The 25,581-nt window shown below is 41.5% G+C and overlaps 2 protein-coding genes across 3 annotated transcripts in view; one reads left to right on the top strand and one right to left on the bottom strand.

The window, feature by feature from the left end:
• Positions 1-1,902: 1,902 nt before the first annotated feature.
• On the bottom strand, positions 1,903-22,456 carry cpne4b (copine IVb). Of its 2 annotated transcripts, XM_046058393.1 has the most exons (16): positions 21,810-22,456; positions 18,052-18,242; positions 15,247-15,426; positions 13,067-13,138; positions 12,736-12,810; positions 12,112-12,195; positions 11,921-12,010; positions 10,064-10,162; positions 9,594-9,680; positions 8,004-8,063; positions 7,752-7,885; positions 7,565-7,619; positions 7,315-7,366; positions 6,551-6,684; positions 5,874-6,110; positions 1,903-2,795 (listed from the first exon to the last, which is right to left on the bottom strand). In XM_046058393.1, the coding sequence occupies exons 2-16, from the start codon at positions 18,220-18,222 to the stop codon at positions 2,664-2,666; spliced, it is 1,662 nt and encodes a 553-aa protein (XP_045914349.1). In that variant the 5' UTR covers positions 18,223-18,242; positions 21,810-22,456; the 3' UTR covers positions 1,903-2,663. The 2 variants fall into 2 exon arrangements, with proteins under 2 accessions (XP_045914349.1, XP_045914351.1); XM_046058395.1 differs by lacking the exon at positions 5,874-6,110.
• Positions 22,457-22,530: 74 nt separating this feature from the next.
• dync1li1 (dynein, cytoplasmic 1, light intermediate chain 1) overlaps positions 22,531-25,581 on the top strand; it is a 10,724-nt gene continuing 7,673 nt past the window's right edge. The window contains exons 1-2 of the mRNA XM_046058396.1: positions 22,531-23,611; positions 23,865-23,938. Coding sequence (XP_045914352.1) covers positions 23,364-23,611; positions 23,865-23,938 — 322 coding nt within the window. The 5' untranslated portion in view covers positions 22,531-23,363. The remainder of the gene's footprint in view (positions 23,612-23,864; positions 23,939-25,581) is intronic.

Below are 25,581 nucleotides of genomic sequence, written 5' to 3'. Positions count from 1 at the left end.
CTCCATGTTTAGTTTTGACTCTGGGGAGAGAAAGCAGACCTGTCCAGCAGATGACCTGAGGCCTCTGGATGGTTCATAACGTAGCAGAATATCAGAAATATAGTTTGGCCCGAAACAATTTAGTGCTTTATAAACCAACAGCAATATTTTGAAATCAATTAAAAATCAATTATTTATTATTGAACAGAACAGAATAGAAGGCACAGGTTTCTCCCAGCCTTTATACAACCGATTCTCTCAGACCAAGCCTCTCAGTCTCTCTCAGTGTTACTTTTCTGATGTGGTTGGTCTCTCAAACAGATATCAGGAGGCTCATGTGTTGAATACTGATCTGACTGTCAGAGACTGAGGCACGTATGGAGTGTATTCTCATGACAGTCCAACTTTGGTTTGCCCTAATTGACTACATGGAGATTAGTGAAATAATGCATTCTTGCATTTTAATGTCTGTATGGGAGATGCAGAAAGAGAGAAAGAGGGATGTTGTGGAGGAAAGTGTCTGTGAGCCAACTGGCAGTTTGAAGTATTGTGGAGTGCTGGTTCATTCAACAACAAGGCAGGGCACTCCATGAGAGACACACACACACACAGAGAGAGAGAGAGAGAGAGAGAGAGAGAGATGCATGATGTCTAACCTCAGTGGATGTCTGCATATACAAATAGTCTGCATATTCAGTGGCAGAGAGACAGAAGCTCAGAGAGCAGAGAAAAAACCCAACTAATAGGTTGTCACCTGCTCATTCTTTGTTATTCTAGATTATACCTTCACACTGCACAAATACTAAGGTGTTTATCTCACTTAGTTTTCGTGTTGTTTTGCATTAATTCCTTAGAGAATTAACCTTACCTGAGCCGTAATCACTACATGCCCAATCTTGTAACTTTGACTAACAATTTTTAATTTAAAATGTAATGGTTTACCTTGTGGAGGCCAGCCTGGTGCCCTCAAAGGGGAGGTAAGTCCCCCTTTTCTGACTGTGTGAACACATTCATGTCCCCACAATACAATTGACACGTGACTGTTTTTAATATCTATGTGTTGAATTGATGTAAAAATATAATGGTTCAGGCCCTACAGGTTTTGAAACATTGGCTGTCTCACTTTTTTGGGTGAGCAGTTTCAGAGACACTATCTTTGACACTGCTCACTTTCTCTCCTCTCTCTCTCTGTTTGAAATGCTGTCTGTAATAAATAGTTTAAATACTTTACTACAAACACAGTCAAACACACACAAACACACATCACATACAAACAAATTTTGAAGGTAAAAATGTCAAAAGGTATGCCACAAATGCAACAATTTTTTTATTAATAATAAAGAATAATTTCTGATTTACCAGAATTTCTGCTTAAACTCAACTCATAAGGTGGCCCATTTTAGCTTAAATAAATGGCCCATTTTATCTAACATGTTAAGGTAAATTGCACCGGTAACTAAAAATGCTTTTTATTATTTTTTTTAAAATCTGGATTATTTAACAAAATATCATCATTTTATCTGACAGAGGCCATCAAGACATGTGTTATGAATCATAATTTCTAAATGTCAGTTTGTTTTTTACTGATTTATCAACCTTGAGAAGTAAAATTTGATATGGCCACTCACCATGCTTTTTGATGGCATGGTCTCAAAATGAGTCATTGCCTCGCTCCCCTTAGCAACCTCAGACCAATACAATCATTTGCTAAATGTCAAGTGGCAACAGTTTGAACTTCTTTGCAGTCATTGGATGTCTTAAAGAGCTAGGACACTCAAACCTTAAACTGCCCATTTTACCGGATGCCCCAGTTTAGCTGAGTTCAACCTACACATTCACATAGATATCAAATCACACTAAAATGAAAACCAAAATGACTTTATTATAATCAACATGCAGAATACAGAAAAAAACAGTTTTCAGCTCACAGATGAGTGTCTACCACAGACGCTTTGCTATCCTCCCAAAACTCTTTACAATGTAAGAAGGTTATTAAGAAATTATTACAATTTTTCAGTTGTTCGTTTCCATTTAGCAAAATCTCAAACAAATCTGTAGAAAAGAACCCGAAACACCCAAGACAACCCTGAATGTCACTCAAATGACAGAGATACTTTATTTCATAACTAGCAAGCGGCTACTGGAGATTGGATATTAGCAGGAGCTGAATTATGCATGCATTTATGCAGTACACTAACAGGGATGCTACCATTCCCATAAATAACATTTGCAATGCTAATTCTAATAATTTCCAGCTATGCAATCACATATTTTGACTTCCCTACCCTCAGATATTTGGTCTTTACTTGCTAGTTATCTAAATAAGGTAGGAGTGTCATTTCTTTGGGTGTGCTATGGTCTGCATGCTGGTCCAGAAGACTGCTCTTATTTCTATAAACATCTTTCAGATATACAGTAGATATTAATAATTTTACAGGTGATGCCATTGTGGCCAAACATGCAATAGTCATCAATGGAGTAGTTCAAATTGTTTCACCAGAACGAGCTAATTCTCTGAGCTAGACTACTGTATGTAGTATGGTTATGTGTACATGTTTGTTTGTATGTGTATATGTGCTTGTGCTTTTGTATTATGTATTATACAGTACATAAAGTATATATATATGATATATATATATGTGTGTGGGTGTGTAGTTGAGAGTGTGTTTCCATGTATTCCATTGTCAGGGGCTGAAGGCTCTTGTGGATTCGTAGTCTGACATACACTTGGGTTTGATGCCTTTAGCGTTGTAGTAATCCACCACCTGGTTAGGGACTTCTGCCAAAACACTCTTAGCCAGTGCGGCCGGGGAGGCCTGGAAACACAAAGACAGACAGAGAGAGAGAGGAGGAGGAGAGAGGTCACAAATACACACACATCTCTAGCCATGCGTGATTCTAGGATGCCAGAATTTACTGTTGAGCATGATGCTGTCAAAGGTCAAGACCAGTAAGACTGATGTGATCAGACAAGCTTATTTGTAACTTCAAAACCTCCCCGCTTTCACCTTTTTGTCCTGTAGTACCATAGCTTGGGCACTATTTGCTCAAGGAGAAAAATGCATCAGATCCTGTCTATTCATTAAAAAAAAACAATGCATAGACAATGCAAACAGTAAATTTCATGTACATTAAATGTTGGTACAGTTTGTGTTATATGAGTTAATAATAGAAAGAAATCCTGTTGCATTTGATCATATTTGCTATTATATGATAAATATAAAACTCCAATGTTGGTCAGTTGACAAGCTTTGTGGTAACTTAAGTTAAGGTTCAAGAAACCCTTTCAAAACATTCATGGAAGAGGAATATTTTCCTAGCAGGAACAACTGCAGCCAAAAAAGAGACATTTTGTGTTGTAAACCTGCATACTGAATTATAGAAACCCTGTGGATTAACACTTTACTTTATTTTAAATCTGAGCTTTTCGTAGCCAGGATGCATGCTGAGAGAAATCAAGACCATTCAAGCCTTTCAGTTGATTCCAGTTAAAGTTAAAGTGTTATAATCATCTCGGTGTTTTTAATTTATTGTATTGTGATCTATTATGTCCTCTAGATTTCAGAGAAGGCTTAAATATTTCAACAATAGGATTATTATTTTTGCATATGACTTTTCTCTTGTTTTCTTTTTTTGCTATACATGCAATAAATTAATTAAAAACAGCAGGTCACAAGAAAATCAATAGGATAATCCATAGGATGATGGTAGAATGCATGGTTATCTAGTTTAAAATAAGGCAGATTTATGTTAGTTTATAAAAAACAATTTTATTCCATCTAAGGACATGAGGAGTGATGATGAAAGCAATGAATAAATGGGAACCTGCTCCTTCTAAATGTACAGTAAAAGTATGAAATATTCAGATAACGTGGAAACACTTAAAGCCACATTTATGTTCAGTACTGAAAAGAAGAGAAAAAACATTCCTATGCATACATATACGCACACACACACACACATAATTCTGCACAAACAGGCCAGCCACTTGTCTGCATGGACACACATGCGCTCACACCGCACACCCTTCTGAATCCTCAAAGTCAGAGTGTCTGTCGTACTCCGTCTCACTTAATTCCCCGAGACAATGCATCATCAAAGTGCACCCACCCCGACACCCCCCCTCTCATTTCCACCCTCCGTCCTGCTCTCTCTCCTCTGCTCCTATCTACCTGTTATCCCCCACTCTGCCTGTCACACAGCAACTCCGTCCTGCTAATCCCTTCTGAAAAGAAACGACAGAGCAGAAAATCACCTCCCCACCTCTGTCACACACTCCCTCGCTCCCTTTTGTCTTTAGCTCCAGTCTCCTGTTGACCCCCCTCCAACACCACCGCCACCGCCGCTGTCTCTCTCCCTGCACCTTCCTCATCGCTTTCCCCCAGATTTATTCTTCACTAGTCCTGCCTGACTGTCACACTATCTCTATCTACTTTTGGGTAAACTTTATGTTTCTACTCCTTCCTACATTTGCTGAACCCCCCACCCCCTTTTCTGCTTAGCTTGATGTAATTGGTTGATTTCTCAACCTGTCACAGACCAGACTCACCATAACAGATCCAGCCAAACAGACCCTGTCAAAGACAAAATTAATGTCACCAGTGCCATACACACACACAGCTGATAGCTGATGTGTTCTGACGAGCACACCAAGTATATTACGCCCACATACTCACACTCGTTACCCCCTGAATACAGCCTTTCTTACCACCCACCCAAGACACACACACACACACACACACACACACACACACACACATACACACACACACACAGAGCAACTGTTGAAGTAGAACTTTTTAAATGCAATTACTCTGGGGTAGACCAAGCAACAGGATTTTCTGTGTCCTTATTGTCACAGAACGCAGAGTACTGAAATCAAGGTTTAAAAATTGGTACTAAAAGCTCGATCGGATTCTTGCCTTAACTGTGATCACATATTTTCTCTAGATTTTGGGTCAGCAATTAAGTTCAACTATGGGCCAGTATTTTCAACATGTTCATTGGGGAGTCAGTGTTTTACAGGCTCAATATGTTTAGTTTGTTCATTTCTTATACAGTTATTCATTTAATACAAAAATTAATGCATTGGTTTGTTTTAGGATTGTATCCAATGGCAGATGTCATTTTCCCCATTAGTCTGGTTATACCAGACCAAGAAAGGCTTTATCAGCAAAATGTGAAATACGGTATTTATTGTGAATTACATGCGCTGCGTGTTTACATTGTTATCTGCAGTACATTTGTGAAAACTCATGTAAAAGTTCTGATATGAATTCTAAAAGTGAAATCTTCAGCTTTTGTTATAGGGCCACATATTTTGATTAACACTGCTCTATATCATAATTTTGCTGGTTTAGACTGAAGACAAAGAAAAGAAAATGAGGTTTGGAGAAAACTGAAATCAGCACTGATTGATACCAGTATAGAACACCAGGTGTTGTTCTGGTAAAGGTGTTAAAAATCTTCAAAGGAATACTTTGCCCAAACTTAGAGACTTTGTTTTAGATTTGTGGCCCTGGTGTGAAATTTCTTAGTGTTTCATGACTAGATACTCTTTTTTTATGACCTCACATTTCTTATGCCCTTTAATGTTGTTACTCAACTTGAGAAAGCTCTAAACTTCTAAAGTACAGTTTGGTATCCACTACAGTTATGCAGGCTGTGAAGAAGTAGGCACAAAAATGCCAGAAAACTGCATCTGCTGCAAAAAAATTTATTCTGCTGCATTCTTATATAGTGACTCATTTGCATAAGTCTTGATGTTGCCTGACTTCCCTGGAGAATTAGTCAAATTTTTTGCCTTGAATGCATTTATCAAAGCTCTATCACTTTTCCACAAATTCAAGCCTTCTATCCATCGCCCGTTACCCCTCCTCCCAACTGCTACCCACATGTTTGAAGTCCTTGAAGGGGACGAACTGCACGATGTCACGTAGGACTGGCTCGCCCTTCGGTGAGCGCAGGATTCCGTCGTCTCCGTCCAGTATCTGCATGTCTGTGAAGTCTGCGTTGCCCACGCCGACGATGATGACGGACATGGGCAGGTGGGAGGCGTGCACGATGGCCTCCCGTGTGTCCGCCATGTCGGTGATGACGCCGTCTGTCAGGATCAGCAAGATGAAGTATTCCTGGTGGGACGGGAAGAGGAGGGACGGTGGTGGGAGGGGAGAAATTTATGGGTTGAAGGGAGGAGGTTGTGGGCAGGGAGGAAAAGATGTTCAATGAATTTTATGTTTTAAAAGTGGCTTCTTGTCGGGGGCTAATTTGAATAAAACTCATTGTAATCCACCAGAGAGCCAGAGGGAAGCGGGAAGCATTAAGGCAGAGAGGAATTTGTGCTCCAAAATTTATGACTGGAATTCAATATTCAATATCAATCACTTCTCCCCCCTTTTCTCTTTTTGCTGTTCTTTGTCACATCTTTCACCTCCTCTGATGTCTCACTTTTTGTCTTTTCATTGCTATTGCTATTTATCTTTCTTTTGTGTCCCAGTTTGCCAGTGCAAACACCAACAGTCACAACAACAGGAACAAAAAATGGTCCAGACTTTCTCATTCCCTCTCTCACCATGGCCTCTTTGGTGTGCATCTCCTCGGAGGCAGACGAGGCCACTTTCTGGATGATTGGGGCGATGTTGGTGGGCCCGTACAGCTGAATCTTGGGGAGGCAATTCTGGTAGGCCTCCACCACGCCTTGGATTCCTGCAAACACACACACACACACACACACACACAAACACACAGGTTTTTGTTTATTTGTCTTCCTGTGTACCTGTCCGTGTGTTGCACTGCAGTGACCTCACCAAGTCAAAGTTCTTGTACTTGCAAAAGTATCTGCTAAAATGAATCAGACTCTGCCCATGTGATTGCACTCCAAGGTGACTGGGCATTTTTCAAAAAGCATTCCCATTTAGTCCACACAACCACAAGCTCACACACACACACCTTCACGGCAGGAAGGCAGCTATGCGAAGAGACGAGCGCAGAAGCCCATTTCACACATACAGATTAGTGTTGTTTTTCTCTTTATCGTAGAGCCTGAGAATACTTCCTGCAGCATGGTGACAAATCTCCCAGCTGCGTGTGTGTATGTAAGTGTGTGTGCATGCCTGTGTATTTGTGTGTCTAAGAGGAAGAAACAGAAAGTGTGGACAGATATAGAGCTAGAAATATGGGACTGACAGCGAGGGAGAGATGAGAGGCGTGCAGCGGTGATACTATAGGACTGTTTTGGTCCTGTGATGTATGAATGTGAAAGTCTATGTGAGTCAAGAAGTCAAGTGTGTGTGTGTGTGTGTGTGTGTGTGTGTGTGTGTTTGTTTGACAGCTCACCAGCACATTCAGGATTGTCTTCATCAAAATTCACTGCAAAATCGTGTGAAACCTACACATGGGGGCAGAGAACACAAAGCCTTTTACTGCCACGTTAAACCACACACTCAGCACAACATGCTCAAGTCTAATTTACAGGTTGACAGATGCCTTCTCTTTTCATGTTAATCAAAAGCAAGCTGTGCTTCCAAAATCTAAAGTAGCAAGAACTCCCCCTGCTTCACACATCCACACATCCCAGATGTCCTACCTTGAAGTCAGGTGGTATCAGTGCTCCAAAACCAAATGCAGGGAACATTTTATCACTAGAGAAAGGGAGAGACACGTTCATACACATACACTTTCATTGTGTGTGTGTGTGTGTGTGTGTGTGTGTGTGTGTGTGTGTGTGTGTGTGTCAGCATTAGCTAAATGATGATTGATGGAGTGGCTCTCACCTGTCATAGTCTTGGCAGATCTCCCCTACAGCCACCAGCGCTTTCAGGTACTCATTGGGCTGGTAGGGGTGGATGTAGTGAAGGGAGCAGCTGTTTCTGGGATCCCCATTGGACGCTGTGAAGTCTATTGCCACCTGGCAAAGAAACACACACACAAACGTACGCTCACCACACAACATGAGTAGGCATGGGCAGACAATGACGTGCTGCTGTAAACATTGAGGAGATTATATTGTATGTGACAAAACTTACTGTGAACTGAATTTGGCAGCCTCCCATGATGTAATCCAGGAAGGAATACATTTTGATGATCTGTCAGGGGAAATGTTGAAATTGAGGCCATGACATGGATTTAAAACTGGATATAATAATAGCTGAATGAGGTGGATGTAGCTGGGGGTGGTGACGCTGAACATTAGCACTGAAATAATTAAAGCTTTACACCCAGACAGCAATCCATAAAACAAATGTTCTGACACAAAATGAAACAAAATCCAGTATCTGTGGCTGTTGCAGGACTGTAATAAACACGGCTAATTATTTCATTCGTATTTCATTCAGTCCAAATAAAATTATTGGCTGGCCTACTTGCCTATTTAACTACCTATCTACCTGTGTGCACATTCAGGCGGTGTGACAAACATACCTAACAATGGTTTCACAGTATTGAATTAATTGACAGTTGGTGGCGCTAATTCACCAAGAAGCATAGTAATACGCCAATGAAGATTGGCATTAAGAAGACTACTAGCAAGCAAAAACGTGTTGAATCCCAATCTACACACTCACAGAATCACAGACTCACAGACTTTGAGGCACGTTTCTGGTAAGTCCATGAGGGCTTAGGGTTGTCTTACTGTCAAATGCCAAGGGCCTTTTACCAGACTTTTTGAGCCCTTCGTGCACACTTTCCTTAAGTCTGCATCTCTACAGACTTTGCCTGAGGAAATTACTCACAGTTCATAGCGATGCAACATTAAACACGGGGTTACCAGTGTTTAAAAAAAGGTCAACAAACATGGAAAGTGCAAATACAAGAAAAAATAAGTTTACATAATGTAGTCAGTGTGTGCTGTTTTAAAAACGAGTATATTGATTATTGGAAAATGACCTTTCCTTCACTCTGTCAGAAAGGAGCCTGGAATACGTTCAGATCAGGCAGTTGGTCCTAGCAGTGCCTCGGCCATGAAGTAAGTAAAGAAATGTAAAATAAAAAGCCTCAAATCCACAATTCTTTTGGCGTAGCCAAGGTAACGTGATATGTTGCAAAGTGCAGTCCAATAATACCATTTCTTGCCCTTGCAGCCTCTTGCACTTAAGCAAGCACTTAAGATGACGTCCACTAATGCTAAATCTATACTACTTTGTTTTTTCTGAGTTTTAAAACAAAAACAATCTCTGTCCAAACCATTGTTTTTAGCTGCGTATCAGGATGGATCTCCGTCTTTCTTAAAATAACTGAAAATGCGCGTGAAGTGGCCATTCACGTGCATGTGCCGTTGTAAACAGAAGGCAGATTGTCTATTCCGCAGTTGCAGAAGATTTGGCTACCGAAAGACACTACTAGAGACAAACAAAAAATAGCAATGGCAAAGAACCCCATCACAGATTTTTTTGCAAATGTTAAATGAGGAGAGAAATACATTTAGCATGGTTGATAGACTTCAGCGAGACACGCTCCTAACCCCTAACCCCTTGTTTGTTTGTTTAAAAGAAAGCTCCGCAGGGCAACTTCAATCAATAATGACAACAATCATTATTTGCAGCTGTTACCTGTGAGACTCAAACAGGGAGGGATTGTAGGAAGTAGAAGGATATCAGACAGAGATTGTGTTAATTTACCTTACAGTGGTTGAGAATAACAACACCAGAATTTCTGTAGTTCTTCTTCTTCAACTGGTATTTAGGGTTGATGCACTCCCATTGAAGCTGGGCAAAACACACACACACACACACACATTGCGAAGAGTGTAATTACACAGAACAACCACAGATGTATGATGAATGAATTATACATTTATGAGATGGACATCGTTTAGCGTATGTGGCAAAAACACAGAGATCTTTAAGAACCTGACCAGCTGAACACAGAAGCTGTTCGCACCCAGGACTAACGCAGCTATGTTAGTGTATCTAAATAGATGCATATGCGTGGAGATTCTTCTAGCAAAATATGCCTCTAGCTTTTTGTTATGTACAATAATTTAATAATCCTACTCATAGACTAGTTTAGGGGAAATTTAAGACACGTAAATACTTTGTTAGCGTGCAGTCGTAACTCTTTTTATCCTTTTGTGTGTGCTTGAGCTTACCTGTTTGCCCTCCTGCTCTGCTCTCACCTCCTTATAGGTGGTCTGAAACTCCCCTATAAAGTCATGTTTTCCATTAGAGTCCCAGTCCCAAACTGTGCACTGGAAAAAGACACAAAGAGACACACATGCACAAGTACACACATTCATTCAGTTAGAACGCAGCTGCAACACTGTCATTTAAACGCACACACACATGCACTCATGGCATGCAGGGAAATGCCATGCTGAATGATTGATAAGGCAGTGTTGGTGGGGGGCAATGGAGCGGTGAAATATTAATCTGAGGATGCTGAGAGGGACGGGGCTTAAGAGACAGCTTTATGTGTGTGTCTGTGTTTAGGCGTAATAGTTTGTTTCTCTCGAAGGCGGTACAAGACAAGAAAAATGGCCTCAATCACCGGGGAAAAGTGCGGGTCAGCGGGCCAAGGCGTAGAACACCATAAAGAAACAATCCTATCATTTCAAAAGGTGACAAAAGGCGCCAATATCTGCACTGATAAAGTTGGTCATTAGAGACACACGTTAACACACACACACACACACACACACACAAAGATATATGCTTTTACCTTTTGCGAAGGTTTAATGGCTGTGAAGGAGTCATTTTGCTGTAGAGCATAGTGACCTTGTTGCCTGAGGTCATCCCAATAACTAGTAATCAGAACCAATCCAACAACGCTTGATTAAAAACAACCGGCAGTAATCCCCTTATTTCCTGCCACCCACTTAAGCTGTCAAGTGCTTGCACCTGAAGTGTGTGTGCCTTTTTTGTCTATGTGTGTGTGTGTGTGTGTGTGTGTGTCAATTTGTGGATTGCATGCGTGATGTGTTTTTGACAGTAATGTTTTTGTGAGGGAGCGAGCGCGGTCTTTGGCAGCCTTGCATCCACTTCAAGTAGCTGAGAGTTGTGTATGAGAGAGTAATGAAAAAATTAAGAACCTCCGTTCCATTCGCTGAATACTAGCTCTTGGACGGAGAGGGACGCCAACGGAAGTGGTGGAAAGAAAAGTATAGAGGTGAGGAAATGGATAAGGAGGCATACAAAGCGAGAGACAGACAAACTCTGCATAGGAGGGTTATGAATTTATGCATTGGTCAGTTAAGAGCCCAGTGAAATGGAAGCAGTGGTCTGAATAGAAATCTCTGCCCTGCCATTTCTCACTATAGCTCTTCAAACAGGTAGCCCTGGAAACCATAGCCGATGGAGTGCGTGTGTGTGTGAGCCCTTTCTCCTGCTGTCAGGAGCCATGCAGAGTTAAGACACCTCTGAATATTTAATGAACAAGCTCATGTTTATTCATGGTAAAGAATAACTGTTCGGAGCTGATGTGCAGCCACCACTTTCGCACGTATGCACACACACACACACACACACACACACACACACACAGATCTATTATCTATCTCAGGTGAGAGTTTAGGATGACCACTGAGCTATTTCACACCCGCACAGCTCTTTAAATAACACAGTGACATCTGGAAAGGAAGCGCATGACCTGCTCAACTCATGACTTGGTGAAGAAAATGCAAGGAGATGTTGAGGCTGCTTTGCAACTTTCTCACATGGTTTGATTCAGTTAAATAGGGTATGTGGCACTTTTGCAATTCTTGGGTTTTACAAATCTCATCATTTGTATGCTACAACGGTGACAAAGAAAACCCTGCAGGCCTTCAGGTGTTGTTCAGCCTCTCCCTCTAAATGTTTATTGCCTCACTCTGACGGAACTTGAATAATGAAGGGAGCTGTGGCCAAGGTTTTGTACATTCAGAGTGTTGCAGATTGTATTTAAGGTTAAATAAAAAATGATATTGCCATTACTTTGACCTGCAAAAAAGTAGTTACAGTTGCAGACTCACCTTCAGCTCCCTGTCATGGTCACCACTGCAGAGTGTGTTCAAGGAAACTTTGAAGGATTTCCAAACTGGGCTCAGGTTGTTCATGACCGTCTACCACGTGCAGTGCACAAAACATGAACGTTTCTGTTAATCACAGGTCTGTAGCAATAAATAATACATCTATGTGTGTGTTTGTGTGTGCAGGTAATTACCTCAGTTCTGTGTACGAGTGACTCAGTGCCGTCGTCATTAATTCTGAAAATCTCCAGGAAGGGGTCTGACTTGCTGAAGAAATCCTTCGGAGGGAAAACACGCATGTAAGGTAGAACTACCTCTGATCACCATAAATCATTCATATTCAGATAGAATCATTATTTCACCCCCTTTCTTCCTTGTTTCTTCCACCCATCCCTTTCCTGTCCTCTCAAATTTATCCGCCCCTCCCCTGCTTTCTTCCATCTTTTCCCTAAGGCACAACTTGTTTGGATTAGTCATCCATGGCCGTGCGAGCGTGCGTGTGCGTGGGGAGGCTGAAAATTAATATAGTTATCTGTGTGTGTGGTGGGGTGGGGGAGATAGGAGGGGGTTATTTGGTAGAGAGGGGTGCCCACCTATCTCAGCAGGCCTCCTCTAATGCCAAGACTGTACTTCTGAGTATTTTGAGTGAGTTGCTTCGTCACCAAATCCCACAGCCCCTCCACCCACCTATTTCTTCACACACCTGCCTGACAGTGCGCACACACAAACTCATATCTCTGAAGATTAATTCCTCTCATATCTAAAGGAAGAGCACACATTCTCAATGCTTTTGAAAGCGCACACGCGACCGCGCAAACCTTGTCGTCCAGCTTGCGAGCACTGAAGGAGAGTTCAACGTAATCGTCATTACCAGACAACTCCTCCGCTGTCACCTTTACAGGGAGGTGGGAGAGAAAAAGAAGAAGAAGAAGAAGAAGAAGAAGAGGAGGAGGGGGAGACAGAGAGAGAGATGGACAGAGGTGAGGTGAGAAAATGAGATGGAAATGAGGAACAGAGCAGATTGAACAGGCAACATCATCAAATTAATTATCTTCAGAGTGTCTGCGCAAGAGGTGGTGCGTGTGTGATTTGTGCATGTTTGTGTGTGTGTGTAACTGTACTGGGCTGACTTTAGAAACAGTGTGATACCGTTATGGAAGACTTTCCAGCAGTGTTCCCCTGTTTGAGCAGAGCTTTGCTCAGTTTCCTCTGAGAGACGATCTGAAACAAACAGACTAAAATCAGCTTACAGATTCCAGAGATTCCCCTCAGAGGGACTGCTTGCCCTGTTTGTGTCATCCATACTACCCCCCACCCCGCCCCCCATTTTTCAATAATTTTGACTTGACAGACACCAGCTTTGCTTTAAGTCCTGCCCCTACACAGCCTCTGTATGGCTAACTCTAACCATAACTTTAATCAACCTTACCAACTGAGGCAATTGGAGGCAGGATAAACATGGTGGGAAATGAAATATCACATTTCACCCTGGTGTCAGTGTTAGCGTACGACTACCTACTTTCTACATCCAACGGACATAAAGCAGCATGGTGGAGTCACCTTTCTCACTACCTGTCAGATGTAATCATCTCTGTATCCCTGGTTTGATCCGCCAGCTACTAGACTCTTTTCACCCATTACTATTTTGTGCAGCCAAAGTTTACATTGGGTAGACTGGGTATAAACCACACGGACAGTTTTGATATAAAACATATTTAATTTTAAAATGAAATGTCATTACAAGGGAAGCAGAGGCAACATTCTTTGCTTCTTTCTTGATTCAAACCTGCAATCATATCTTCTTCTTTTTGGGGGGGGGGGGCAAACGCAACTCTGACAAATTACATTTAAGTTGTTTTCATTAACATGTTATCCTAAAGGTGCCGATTTACACATCCAGATACAGAGCAACATTAGCACTCATTTAGAGTTATGTTTCTGGCCACTTAGCGAGTCCAATATTCACCAACTCCTGTGAAAAATTTCTGACTAATGTTTAAATATGTTCGCCAGTTAATCATAAACAATAATCTGAAAGATGCAATAAAGCTCTGTGGAGCTGAGGGGAATTACAGAGAAGGGGAATAATTTTGGGTGGCCTGCCACTGTACACGCAAAAAATTATTCAAAATGAACACAGTACCGCAGCAAATGGCATTATGTAACACTCAACACAACTTTTCTGTCATCTGTCTCAATTTTCACAACATGGATTTCTATTAATAGATCATTTACTATCACTTACTGAAATTCTCATACGAGCCTCTGGTGCTTTCATATTGAACTGATATAATGCTGTTGCTGCTGCCACAGCATGCAGACAGTTGTTAGCCCCAGATAAAATGTTGGCAACATGTTATCCCATTCCAGTAAACCTCCCTGGCTCTCGCCTTCAAAATCCTCTTTTTTCCATGTCAATTATCTCAGTTCTCCCAACTACTGTAAATCCACCAGCTTTATGTAGCTGATAGCGTCTCTGACAATGAGAAGTGGAAGCACTTTAGTACTGTTTGGACTTCTGTCCTTTCTGCTTTCTCTGTATTTCCTTCTACTCAGTGTGACTTAGCAAGTAATTTCCTGAAATCAGTTTCTTAATGAGTACTACTGCTATTACAACTTTCTTTTTAAATGCTCTTGGATATTTATGACGCCTGTAAATGAAACAAATCTTTAAATATTGATTAAAACTACATCATTAAGAGGAGCACCAACATCATTAAGTGAAAAATAAGGTTATATGCATTAGCAAATGCACATATAAATACTTTAAAAAACCAAGTTTAAAGAACCCTTTAAGTAACTAAGGACTCGAGGACAACGAAAGCTCAGTGTAGAAAGTGACAGTAGCCGACCTTAAGTGAAAAGATCACATTAGGATTCCACCCACGGCTAAAGTTGGCCTCTCTAATCTTAAAGTTGCTCTTTCCACCTAATTAAAAGTACATACTACCTGATACATTTGTCTAATATCCCAACCACCTCAATGTACTTTTCGAAGGATTATACACTCCAGTCTCTAATTGTTACTCTCAAAGCATACAAGCTGCACACTCTGCACTATACCTACTGGTTAAATGCAATTTGCTTGTTGCAGGTGTACAGTTTGTCAGAAGTGATGTCATTCAACTGCTTTATTCTCTACAGTATAACAACATATATTTAATGCTAGCCAGTAATGGTTTTAGATTAGATGTCCTGTCATTTAGGAAGATATATCGGCCTCATGAGCACTGGTTTTGGTCGATGCCGATTATCTCAAAATGCCAGATATCAGCATCACTAGCAAGAAGACTGCTAAACATCAAGAAGAAAAAGATTTTTTCTGTGACCTGTCCCAAGGTGCACTCCATGGCTCCCAGGAAGTCAGCATCACGGAGGCCATTGTTGCCAGAGCTGATGTCATGAAGTTCAAAGCGGAGCCTCTGAACCTCCTCAAAGTAGTAGTCCACCAGGAAGATCTTGGAGAAGACTGAGTTGCTGCTGCTACGAATCACCTCTGTACGGTCCACCTGCAAACGAACACAGGCATACACATGCACAGAGGCAGGAGCGCATGGACACACATCACACACAACACACACACACACACACACTCCAGGTTAACACCGGTATGATTGATGGATATTTGGAATCTAAAAGATTACAGCTGCTATTTCTGTGGGTTTCAACATTCTCAAAGATCCCTGTGCTGAGTTTTGACCGGTTTTGACACAGCAAAGATCGCAAGGATAGCAAATGATAGCAGAGTTGGTAAATGGAAAACCATCTATTAGGTGGAAATGCTATGAAAAATAATAAAGTAATAAAGCTAAATTGTTACATTAATTTACAAAATCCATTAATTCATCCTTTTATTAATTTGTCCATTTAAATACAAATGAATCAATAGTTTTATAATGTGATTTATTTGTTAACATATTAATGTATTAAACTCTCTTTTTAATCATTGTTTTTGTTGCCCAATTAAATATTAATTTATTAACTATTTTATAACCATTTGTTTCATGCATATTGGTCAGTCTTGTAATCTAATTACAAAAAGTTAAACCTTAAATTATTCTTGTGTTATACAGACTTTAGAAATAAATATGTTTACATGATTTTGTATATTTTTAAGGATTGTTGTCATTGTTGGCAGTTTCACATCAAATTTAGTTTTTCCAAAGTGGACTAAAGTTTTGCGATCTCATTCAACATCCAGCACACTGCCACAGTGCATTGATTCTGAACCTCAGCAGACTTTTCAGAATAACAGCAATTACCACAAATAGCCATTACCACATTGTTTACACTTATCAAATTGAGAATATGGATTTTTCTTGATGGCTAAAATCACACAAGCTGTTTGACTACGCAGAGAAGTGACTAGAGTTGCAACATTGATCTCACATTTTCTTCTCTCTAACTGCCTGACACAGAAATGAATAGAAAGCCAAACAAAAGTCTCAGCCCCGCCAACAAAACCTATCCAACAGCAGCAGCAACGACTGGGTCCCTTATATTGCTGATAACCCTTTGGCACAGACACACACACACACACACACACACACACACACGCAGTCACAAAAGCGAATGGCACACCAGCAGAGTCAACAAACACATACAAACAGACTTGGCCTTTTTTTGACACTTACTTCAATAGATTGGCATCTCCTTAACATGACACACACACACACGCACACGCACACGCACACACGCCCAGTAGCTTGAACACTCTCTCCCAACAATTACCTAATTAAGAGACTCTGAATCTGATTGGCAGCAATAACATTTGTCCATTCCCACACTCCCACAAAGGGGCTTAATGTAACACACACACACACAGCAGTATGCTGTACAAAGTAGCTTTTTGTGTAGTCTCCAAAGACAGAGTAATGCTGTACTACTTTCTGAGCACTTGATCTTGAGCCCCTGCAGAAATAGAACGCGCGCGTGTGTGTGTGTGTGTGCGTGCGTGCGTGCGTGCGTGTGCGTGCGTGTGCGTGCGTGTGCGTGCGTGTGCGTGCGTGTGCGTGCGTGCGTGCATGTAGTATAGTGTAGAGCATGTGCCTCTGTCACTGTGTTAATAAGCCACATCTGTTAGAGTGGGTCACTGTAGCACTGTACATGTAAGGATGTGAATGCACGCGTGGGCGTTCGTATCTACATATTTAACAGGGCGACAGTGCACTCAGCGTGTCTGTCTTTCCCAGAAACAAGGGAGAGAGAAAGAAAGATGACTTCTTTCTGACATTCTTCTAGATATATCTTTTCCTTCATGCTGTGTCCTTATAAAGTTTAGCTGATACATGTGCTACTGCCACCAGTGAGAATTCAATGGGAATATGAGATCTCTTAAAGCAGGAGATTTCATCTGAAGTCCCTGAACAAGCAGGTTGGGCTTTGGAGGTAAGAAAGTGGAACAGTTACTAGCAAAAAGCAACATCAGTTTTCCGTTTCTCATCCATTTCCAAGTGCTAAACTTATAATCTGCTTAGGCTACCTATTCTAGGAAGATGTTGTCCCCATCTATCTGAGACATTTTACTGTATACAATGAGCCCAATAAAACTACCCATGATTCCAGAAAAATACTAAACCAGCACAGATTCCATTTCAAGGTGACAAAAGCGTTTTGACAGATAAACACAATATATACACCAGGAAGCTGTTATTTCTGTTGCCTTCCGTGACAATTAGCATCCATAATTTCTAAGAACCAAACACAACCTGCAATTTAGTGTGAGAAGGTTAGTGACACAATCACAGCGCCGCACGATGGCGTAGGTCCTTGATTACACACAATCATTTAGTCAAACATGAATTCAATGATGTGCTTGAATAATTTCAAGTGTTGTCTACAGAGAAACTCAAAAAGAATTCTTTGCAACAGAACCTAGAGAGCAGATGAAGGCACTTGTGTTCCCAGTGCGACTGGAACATCAGGTCACGTACAAAATGGTGTAGATTATGAAAATAGCAGCTGTTATTGAGAATGTCAACAATGGGCGAACGAGTGTTATGAGCAAAGACACTTCAGAGCAATAAACACTTTGACTGATGTGACCATTACACTTTCATTTTCAGTTTATGATACGGCCTCTCTGAACTGGAGACCCCCCCACCACCGCTTCATCTCTCCCCATTACCTCATACCTCAAACCACTGCCCGTGTGACTGCATCTTCAGCACCACGCAAGGGTCAGGTTTGGAGAGAGCGTCACGGTCCGAGATCCCCCGGCAGGCCACTCTCAGCTCCACTTTGGTCAGGCATGGAGAGCTGATGAAGCCCAGCGTGGCCTCTGCAGACTCATAGATGTTACTCATGCTGAACACACAATCACACGCTGAAAAGAGAGGATAAAAGACATCAGGATTATATGATAGATAGATAGATAGATAGATAGATAGATAGATAGATAGATAGATAGATAGATAGAGTAAAAAAATCACATGCACTGCAGTACTTTTGAACTGTTGTTTGCTTTGACATGAGCAGATGCAGCGGCCCTGACTAAGCAGACAGCACTCAAATGGTTCAAGGTCAGGACTCTGAAGCCACCAGGACAAGGTCCCTCAATATTACATAATACATTCACCAATGCGCACATACTGTATACAGTATTAAACAAAGTAACAAACTAACACAGTTATGCATTTAACACATGGTAATGCAAACACGCATTTGGATGTATGTACACATTCTGTATATAGATAATCGCAAACAAACACAAATGCACACATGCGCACACACACACACACACACACACACACACACACAGTGTGCTCTGCTGAGTTACCAGAACAAATTGCTTTCTTTCAGAATGAATTGGTTTCTCCTCAGGTTTCCACAGAACGTATAGTGTTCATGGTCCCTAAATAGAATACTGTCAAGCATCTAATCGCTGTGACACAGACGTTTTCCCCCATGATAATGTGAGATGAGTTGTTAATCATGAACAAATGACTAAATCTCTCTAAATTACATTGTACAGCAAAGCTGCAAGAAAATGACCCGTCATCAATAAAGGCTGAAAATGTAAGCCGCTTTTTGTTTGTTCGAGGTGAGAGTTCCTGTATTACCACACCAATGATGGTCAATATCACACAAGCATGGCAATAATTTTTTATGCGTTACAAGGGACGTACACGTCCATCAACCACCCACACAAGTTTTTTAATTATTCTGCTAAATTAGACCCGGGGCTTTGTGGGCATGTTGAGACTCGGCTTGATTGACATCTTCTTCACTCTCCTTTTAGTCTTTGTTGCACCTGTTTGAGCAGAACATCCTACACCTTTATAGTCCTTAATGGTACATTGATTCTTGTGACTTCCCAGTATAACTCCACACACCTTCAACCTGACCATGTATCTAATTATCCAGAGGTGCTGGCAACACCTGTGTGGGTGTGCAGGACTTTAAAAAGAACTGTTTGAATTGTTGATTAGCTTAGCATAGAGACTGGAAACAGCTAGCCAGGCTCTGTCTAAAGGCAAAACCAAATCCTCCTTCCAGCACCTTTAAAGCTCATTACTGGAATAGCATTATATCTAATTCATCTATTCTGAACAAAAACCTTTGAGTGAGATTTAGGTGGATTTTGTTACCTTTAGACAAAGCCAGGCAAGCTGTTTCACTGTTTCCAGTCTTTATGCTAACGATCTCCTGACTCCTAAAGCTTCATATTAAATGGAAAGATATGACAATGGTATCGATCATCTCACCAAAGAAATAACTGTTTCTACTGTGTACTTTAAATGGCATTGTAGCATCATAAATAATACTTAATAACCTCCCCCAACATGTGGTCTTTACTCAAAGCCGACAATTTCCAAAGCAGGATGCAGTTAACAGTTACTTAAACCAAGCTATAAATATATTACTATTACATTGGAAACACTGCATTGCATGTATAATTAATCTCAAAATGCATGGACCAATTTTTTGCAACTTTGGGTAGCCTCAAGTTCATTTAGTCCAAAATAAAGAATAACCACTGGTCTGATGTGCTAGATGGTACAAACTGAATATTAATGCAGAGGTCTAGTAGTATTACCCTTGGGGAGTGAAGCTCTTAGAACTGGGTCTGACTCTGACCCGAATGTCTCTCTCTTTCTCTCTTTGTCTTCCATAATTCATGTTCCATGTGTGTGCTGGCTGGTGGTGATTATTTTTAGCTAAGCACAGTGAATGGGCTGTATACAGAGAAACAGACGTGGACAGAGACACAGGGCAGGTGTGTGTGACATACAGCAGACTTGTGTGTCGGTGGTGGGTAGTTAGTAGTGTTTCTGTGTGTGCACCTGATGCATGGTGGTGCATTTCTGCATGTGTGTGTGCAGCAGCAGATGCCTGTCTGTTCCGGTTGACAGCAGATGACACGGAGAGTGACGGAGGATGTGGAGGATTTCTATGCTACTGTATAAGTGCTGTGTGCCGGATCTGCCTTTACAGTACAGCAAAGGATCAGCTGTCACTGTGTGATCATGTGTTGCACATTGCTAGAGGTGACAATGAAATTTCATATCACACTCCGTCACAGGATCTTGTAATAATAGCTTCTTGGGATGTGGGGTTGACAACTGGTTTCTTTTGATATTTACGTACTTTAACACAAATGGAACGCAAAGGTGAGGATGGTTTTAGAATTTGGATCTGTACTTTGACAACATTTTCCCTGATTTGTACAAACATATAAACAATATATATGATTCACTGTATTATTGTTGATTAAAGTATTCATCTATTAAGCAAAGAGTGAAAATTTTATAAGGAGAAGCGGAACGCTTTGTAACAAAGTGGTACGTGCGCTCTGAAATTTGTGTGTAACTCAAAATAATGCCCTAATAAAAACCAGCATAGTGTTGACTGATTGCTAGGGGCAGTTTAAGATCTTTTAAAATCATTCCAAGGCTCCTCACTGTCAGCTGTTATTCTCCACACTGTGACAATCAATCATCGCAGAACTCAATTGCCGTGACCCTTTACACACTTGTGTGTGTGTGTAAACGTGTATATGTGAGTGTGACCATTCACCTTCACATGTTCACGTATGTAAAGTGACTGTGACAGATGTGACATTAATGATTCAGCCACAGGAAGGTCTATAACACTCAAGTACAGTGTAATTGCTCAGTCACATAACGATTATCAGACAAAGTGGAGTAACAACGCCTTCCAGCCAGAGCACAGGCAGCATAGGCTAAAGAACTATGTGGCATGTTATGCAACCCCATATGGAATATTAATCATGACAGGTGACAGCAATATGCTTAGCTGAAAGAGTGGACACATGAAAGGCGGCTGGGTCTGAGAAAAGACAGAGAGGAGTATCAGAAGTGAAGCAGTCTGGTGTTGCAAACTCACAGTGTTATTAGAGCTGACAGAGTGAGAGAGATTGTGAGAAGAGGGATTAGAGAGATAGAGTGAGAGAAAAAACTGGAGAAAGGCAAGCAAGTGAGAGTGAATGAAACAGAGGGAAAAAGAGAGAGGAAAGAATGAAGCGGATCTTCCCCTCTCATAGGGCTTATCTCGTCTTCTGGCACCCCAGCCGAATAAAATTAAAGCAGAGGCTTTCTAAGAGTAGCCTACCAGGTATTTTTCAGTATTTTCTCAAGGAAGGAATCTCCGTGGAATCACTGTGAATTTGTTTAGAATAATATTTTGTTGCCTGTTAATAAAAAATATTATTGTCTATTTTATTCTACAGAATGATCAATAAACCCACAAAGTGACACAAGCTGTAAAACAATTTACATGTTTCATACAGCTGTATCTATCTGATGTCATCATATGTCTTTCACTTCCAGCACAATACAGAAAAATGTAACAATGCAGATGTTTGGAACAGCCTGCACTCCTCTCATGCACCATCCTGGCTGCTCCTATCTCCTGCAGAGAGAAAACTCACCTCAGCGACCTGGAGAAAAGATCCAAGCGGAGCCGAAGAACTTCACCGCCGTTTACTTGACAATCACGGATACCTCACCGTCTCCGGACCCATCTCACTCTCTTTGTCTATATTTTTCCCCCAATCCCTTACACTGCAGAGCTCGGCCGGTTTGGCGCGGACAACCAAACAGAGCTGCTTTCTAAATTCCCACAGGGCGGGCACGGTGAGGATGCGCTCCGTGCGCCTGGGTTCACTCTGGTTGAAGGATGGGGAGGAGGAGGAGGACGGTGCGCCACTTAACTGGAGTTTGTAATCCGCTGGCTCCATCGGGGGCCGCAGAGAGCGCACAGTACCCAGGGACCAGCGGACGCAAAGCACAGTGTACCAGCGCCATCTTGTGGCTGCTACACCGAACTGACACTTCTAAAACTGATTTTCCGGTGCTCGGCTTTGATTTGCTGCGATGCGCTTCAGCGGTTTTATAATAAGCGATGACCGCACACCTGAGACCACTTGGTAGTTAATTTAAAGTTCACGCTGTGCCCACCAGATTCATTGGTTCAGATGAATTTAAAACGTTTCAACAAAGTGTATGAGGCGATTTTGCAGCTGGAATAAGCAGGGGGGAAATCGAAATAACCAGAAAGTAATGGTGGGATAATAGTTCTTGTTAGTGCTCTTACCATGGGTCTCATTTCATTTTTTAATCTATTCTGTTGGTTTTTATTATTTCACTTTTTATCATTAGGCCCAGGCCTACTATTTTCATGTAGGCCTACACTGATTCCCACTTGCTTACAGTTTATATCTATATGCTGTCTTATTATCAGCTTATCAGTCACAGTAGGCCTACGTAGGCAATCAATCATTACGATAACCTTCGTGAAAGGTGCTCTGCAAGTAAACATGGATTGATTTCTTTTAACTGCGCTGAACGTTCACTGACTTCTATACTCAAAAGTGGACTAAATGGGTAGGCCTATAGGCTAACAGTAAGCTACTTAAGATTTTTAACAGGTCTGCATTACCGTATGGATTGATTAACTTGTGTCCCCCTGTTATCACTTTAGCTCGTCTAAACCAGCTCTGAAATCCCCGGCGCTCTTTATCAAAACTTCTAATAGCCTAGTCTATATAGCCTATGCATAATAGTCCATTTGAAGTGCATCCAATTCAGTGGTATTACAGCTTATCTCTTTCCTGTAGGCTTAGGCCCTGTGCCATATTACAATAAATCACAAATCAAGGCATTTAGGAGAAAACAATTATAAGAGGATATTTGTTCTGAAATGGATTTGTGTGGCTTTTTTGAAAGCCCATTTACCCTAATGATTTATTCGTGCAAATCGGCCACTACTTTGACACTACTTTACACTTTGGCATAATGCTAGCCTATACTTTTACCAACATGGTATTTGGTTCACTATGTATCAGTCTATACATAAACATTATGCTACCTAAATGAATTCTCCTATAGCCTCTTGATCACAGATTTAGGCCTATTGTACTTATAAATAGTATACTCAGTTGTACACTGTCCTCCTGTACATAACTTGGTGTGTATGGTCACGGATGAGATCATTTCATGTCTGGAGCAGGGACCCTTGCTTTTGTGCGCGCCGACCACGCCCCGGCCCCGGCGTGCGGTGCACCAGGCTAGGTCAGCACACAGCTGCTACATCCGGGCGCTCTGCTTGGTTTACAAACCCTGCGAAGATGGCGACTTCAGGGAGGAGTGCATTATTATCCTCCACGTCCACTGGACCTAAAAGCACACTGGAGAACTCCAACCCGGAGGAGGATGACGGACAGGACTTATGGTGGGTGATGTGTTATTTAACCTGGGTTATTATGAGCAGCGTTTGTGCGCGCGGAGGGGTCCATTGTGCTGGGTGGAGAATGGTTTGACAGCTAGTTTGCTAACGAGGCTAGCTAGCATCAGCACCAGACTTGACTGGGCTCTGGTGACACAGCAGCACTAGCTCGCTTTAGCCACTCGCTGTCAGTCGTTGTTTGCTAATGAATGAACACGTCTTGTCTGGTCGAGTTGTAACGAGGCTGTTCTCTCTGCAGGTCCACCATCCTGAGTGAAGTGTCAACCCATTCAAGATCAAAGCTACCGTCTGGGAAAAATGTCCTGGTCATGGGTGGGTATCTGTGTATGTCTGCAGTCTCCCGGCTAGCCAATAGGCATCGTTAGCTTGAATAGCCAAGGAGCTGGTGATCATCTCATTCTGTTAGACTTAATACTGTTCGATAGCTGAGCTAGCTTACTCTGGACCTATGGTGCTTTTGTGTTCAAGTCTGGTGGCTAGCGGGTGCGTCCGCTAGCAGAGAGAGACAGGTGTATTTTACTGAGCGCCTACACAGGTGCGCGCGCGGGCGCGCACACACACACACAATCTCATCATTTTATGAGGGAGAATCGGGCCGCTTTGAAACAGTGCAAGTCATTCTAGCATCCAGGGATGCTTATTAGCAGCAAGGTGGAGATGATGCTGAAGGGACCAGACAAACCACCAGCCTTTTTCTGAATGTGACTGGAGCGGAGAGGGTGCCTCCCTGTCTCCTCATATCCTGCTGCTGGCCACAAACACACGCACCGTACGCATCCGCCCGGGATAATCCGCAGCCTGCAACTCATTCCTGCTAATCAGCGAGTTGGTTACCGATGTTTAGTGAGGATGTAAAGCCTTTTGTCCGTCTATGGCAACATCAGCAAGCTCTGCTTTATGATGCCTTGAGTCCCCCTGTCGGTTTAAGGTAATATGGCATAGTGCAAGAACTGATGCAGTCTTGACCTTATAACACACACAATAACAAAGTCCATTATGAGCACCTGTACAGTCCTTCATGAAAACTGTCTACAATGAAGCGAGTGCACATGGTTCTGGTCAAGGGTATTTGAGTGTTTACAGTAAAGGCCTATTTCTTATATATTTGTGTAGAGCTGAAACAATCACTGTGGTTGATTGATAGAAAATATGTCTGCAACTATTTTACTAATCAGTTAATCTCTTATGTCATTTTTCAAGCAAAATTGCCAAACATTACCTTGTTCCATCTTATTAGTTGTTTGGATCTGATGCTTTTATTTGTCCCATGTGACAGTAAACTAAATATTGTTGAGTGTTGGACTGTTAATTGGACTAAACAAGCACATTTAAGATGTCACCTTGGGCTTTATTGTGATTGCATTCTGGCATTTTCATCACTCAGCTGCCAGGCTTTTAACCAGAACAAAGAAATATGACCACATTACTCCTATTTTAGCTTCATTACACTGGCTCCCAGTATGTTTTAGAATTGACTTTAAAATTCTGTTGATCACTTTTAAAGCTCTTTATTGCCTCTCGTCTTGTTATATTTCTGAACTTTTAGTCCCATACACACCAGCACGTACCTTGAGATCCTCGGGCAGAGGTCTGTTGTCTGTTCCAGAGTCTCGACTGAAAAATAAAGGGGACAGAGCGTTTGCTGTCAGGGCCCCGAGGCTCTGGAACAGCCTGCCCGAGGAAATCAGGTCGGCTGAGTCAGTGAACTCTTTTAAGTCCCTTGTTAAAACATACTTTTATAGGAGAGCTTTTCCTGATCTTATTTGACTTTATTTTATCCCTTTTATTTTATTCTATTTTACTAATTTTATATTTATCTTAAACATGTATTTTAGTCTTTTCAATGTTTTCATGCTTTTATCTTGTATTGTTTTTGTATTATTGTCTCTTGGGTATTATTGTCTTTACACTTGTTAAAGCACTTTGTAACTTGTTTTTGAAAAGTGCTCTACAAA

Source organism: Micropterus dolomieu, linkage group LG09 (assembly GCF_021292245.1).
Source record: "Micropterus dolomieu isolate WLL.071019.BEF.003 ecotype Adirondacks linkage group LG09, ASM2129224v1, whole genome shotgun sequence".
Lineage (NCBI taxonomy): Eukaryota > Metazoa > Chordata > Actinopteri > Centrarchiformes > Centrarchidae > Micropterus > Micropterus dolomieu.
This window is presented reverse-complemented; position numbering and strand designations above follow the sequence as displayed.

Excerpts from the sequence above, each read along its gene's own strand:
- cpne4b (XM_046058393.1), bottom strand. The coding sequence starts at position 18,222 with ATGAGTAACATCTATGAGTCTGCAGAGGCCACGCTGGGCTTCATCAGC. Across the intron at positions 8,064-9,593 it reads TTATTCTCAACCACTGTAAG|ATCATCAAAATGTATTCCTT; the intron begins GTAAATTAACAC and ends TTCCCCTGACAG. Across the intron at positions 6,685-7,314 it reads AGACAATCCTGAATGTGCTG|GAATCCAAGGCGTGGTGGAG; the intron begins GTGAGCTGTCAA and ends GTGTGTTTGCAG.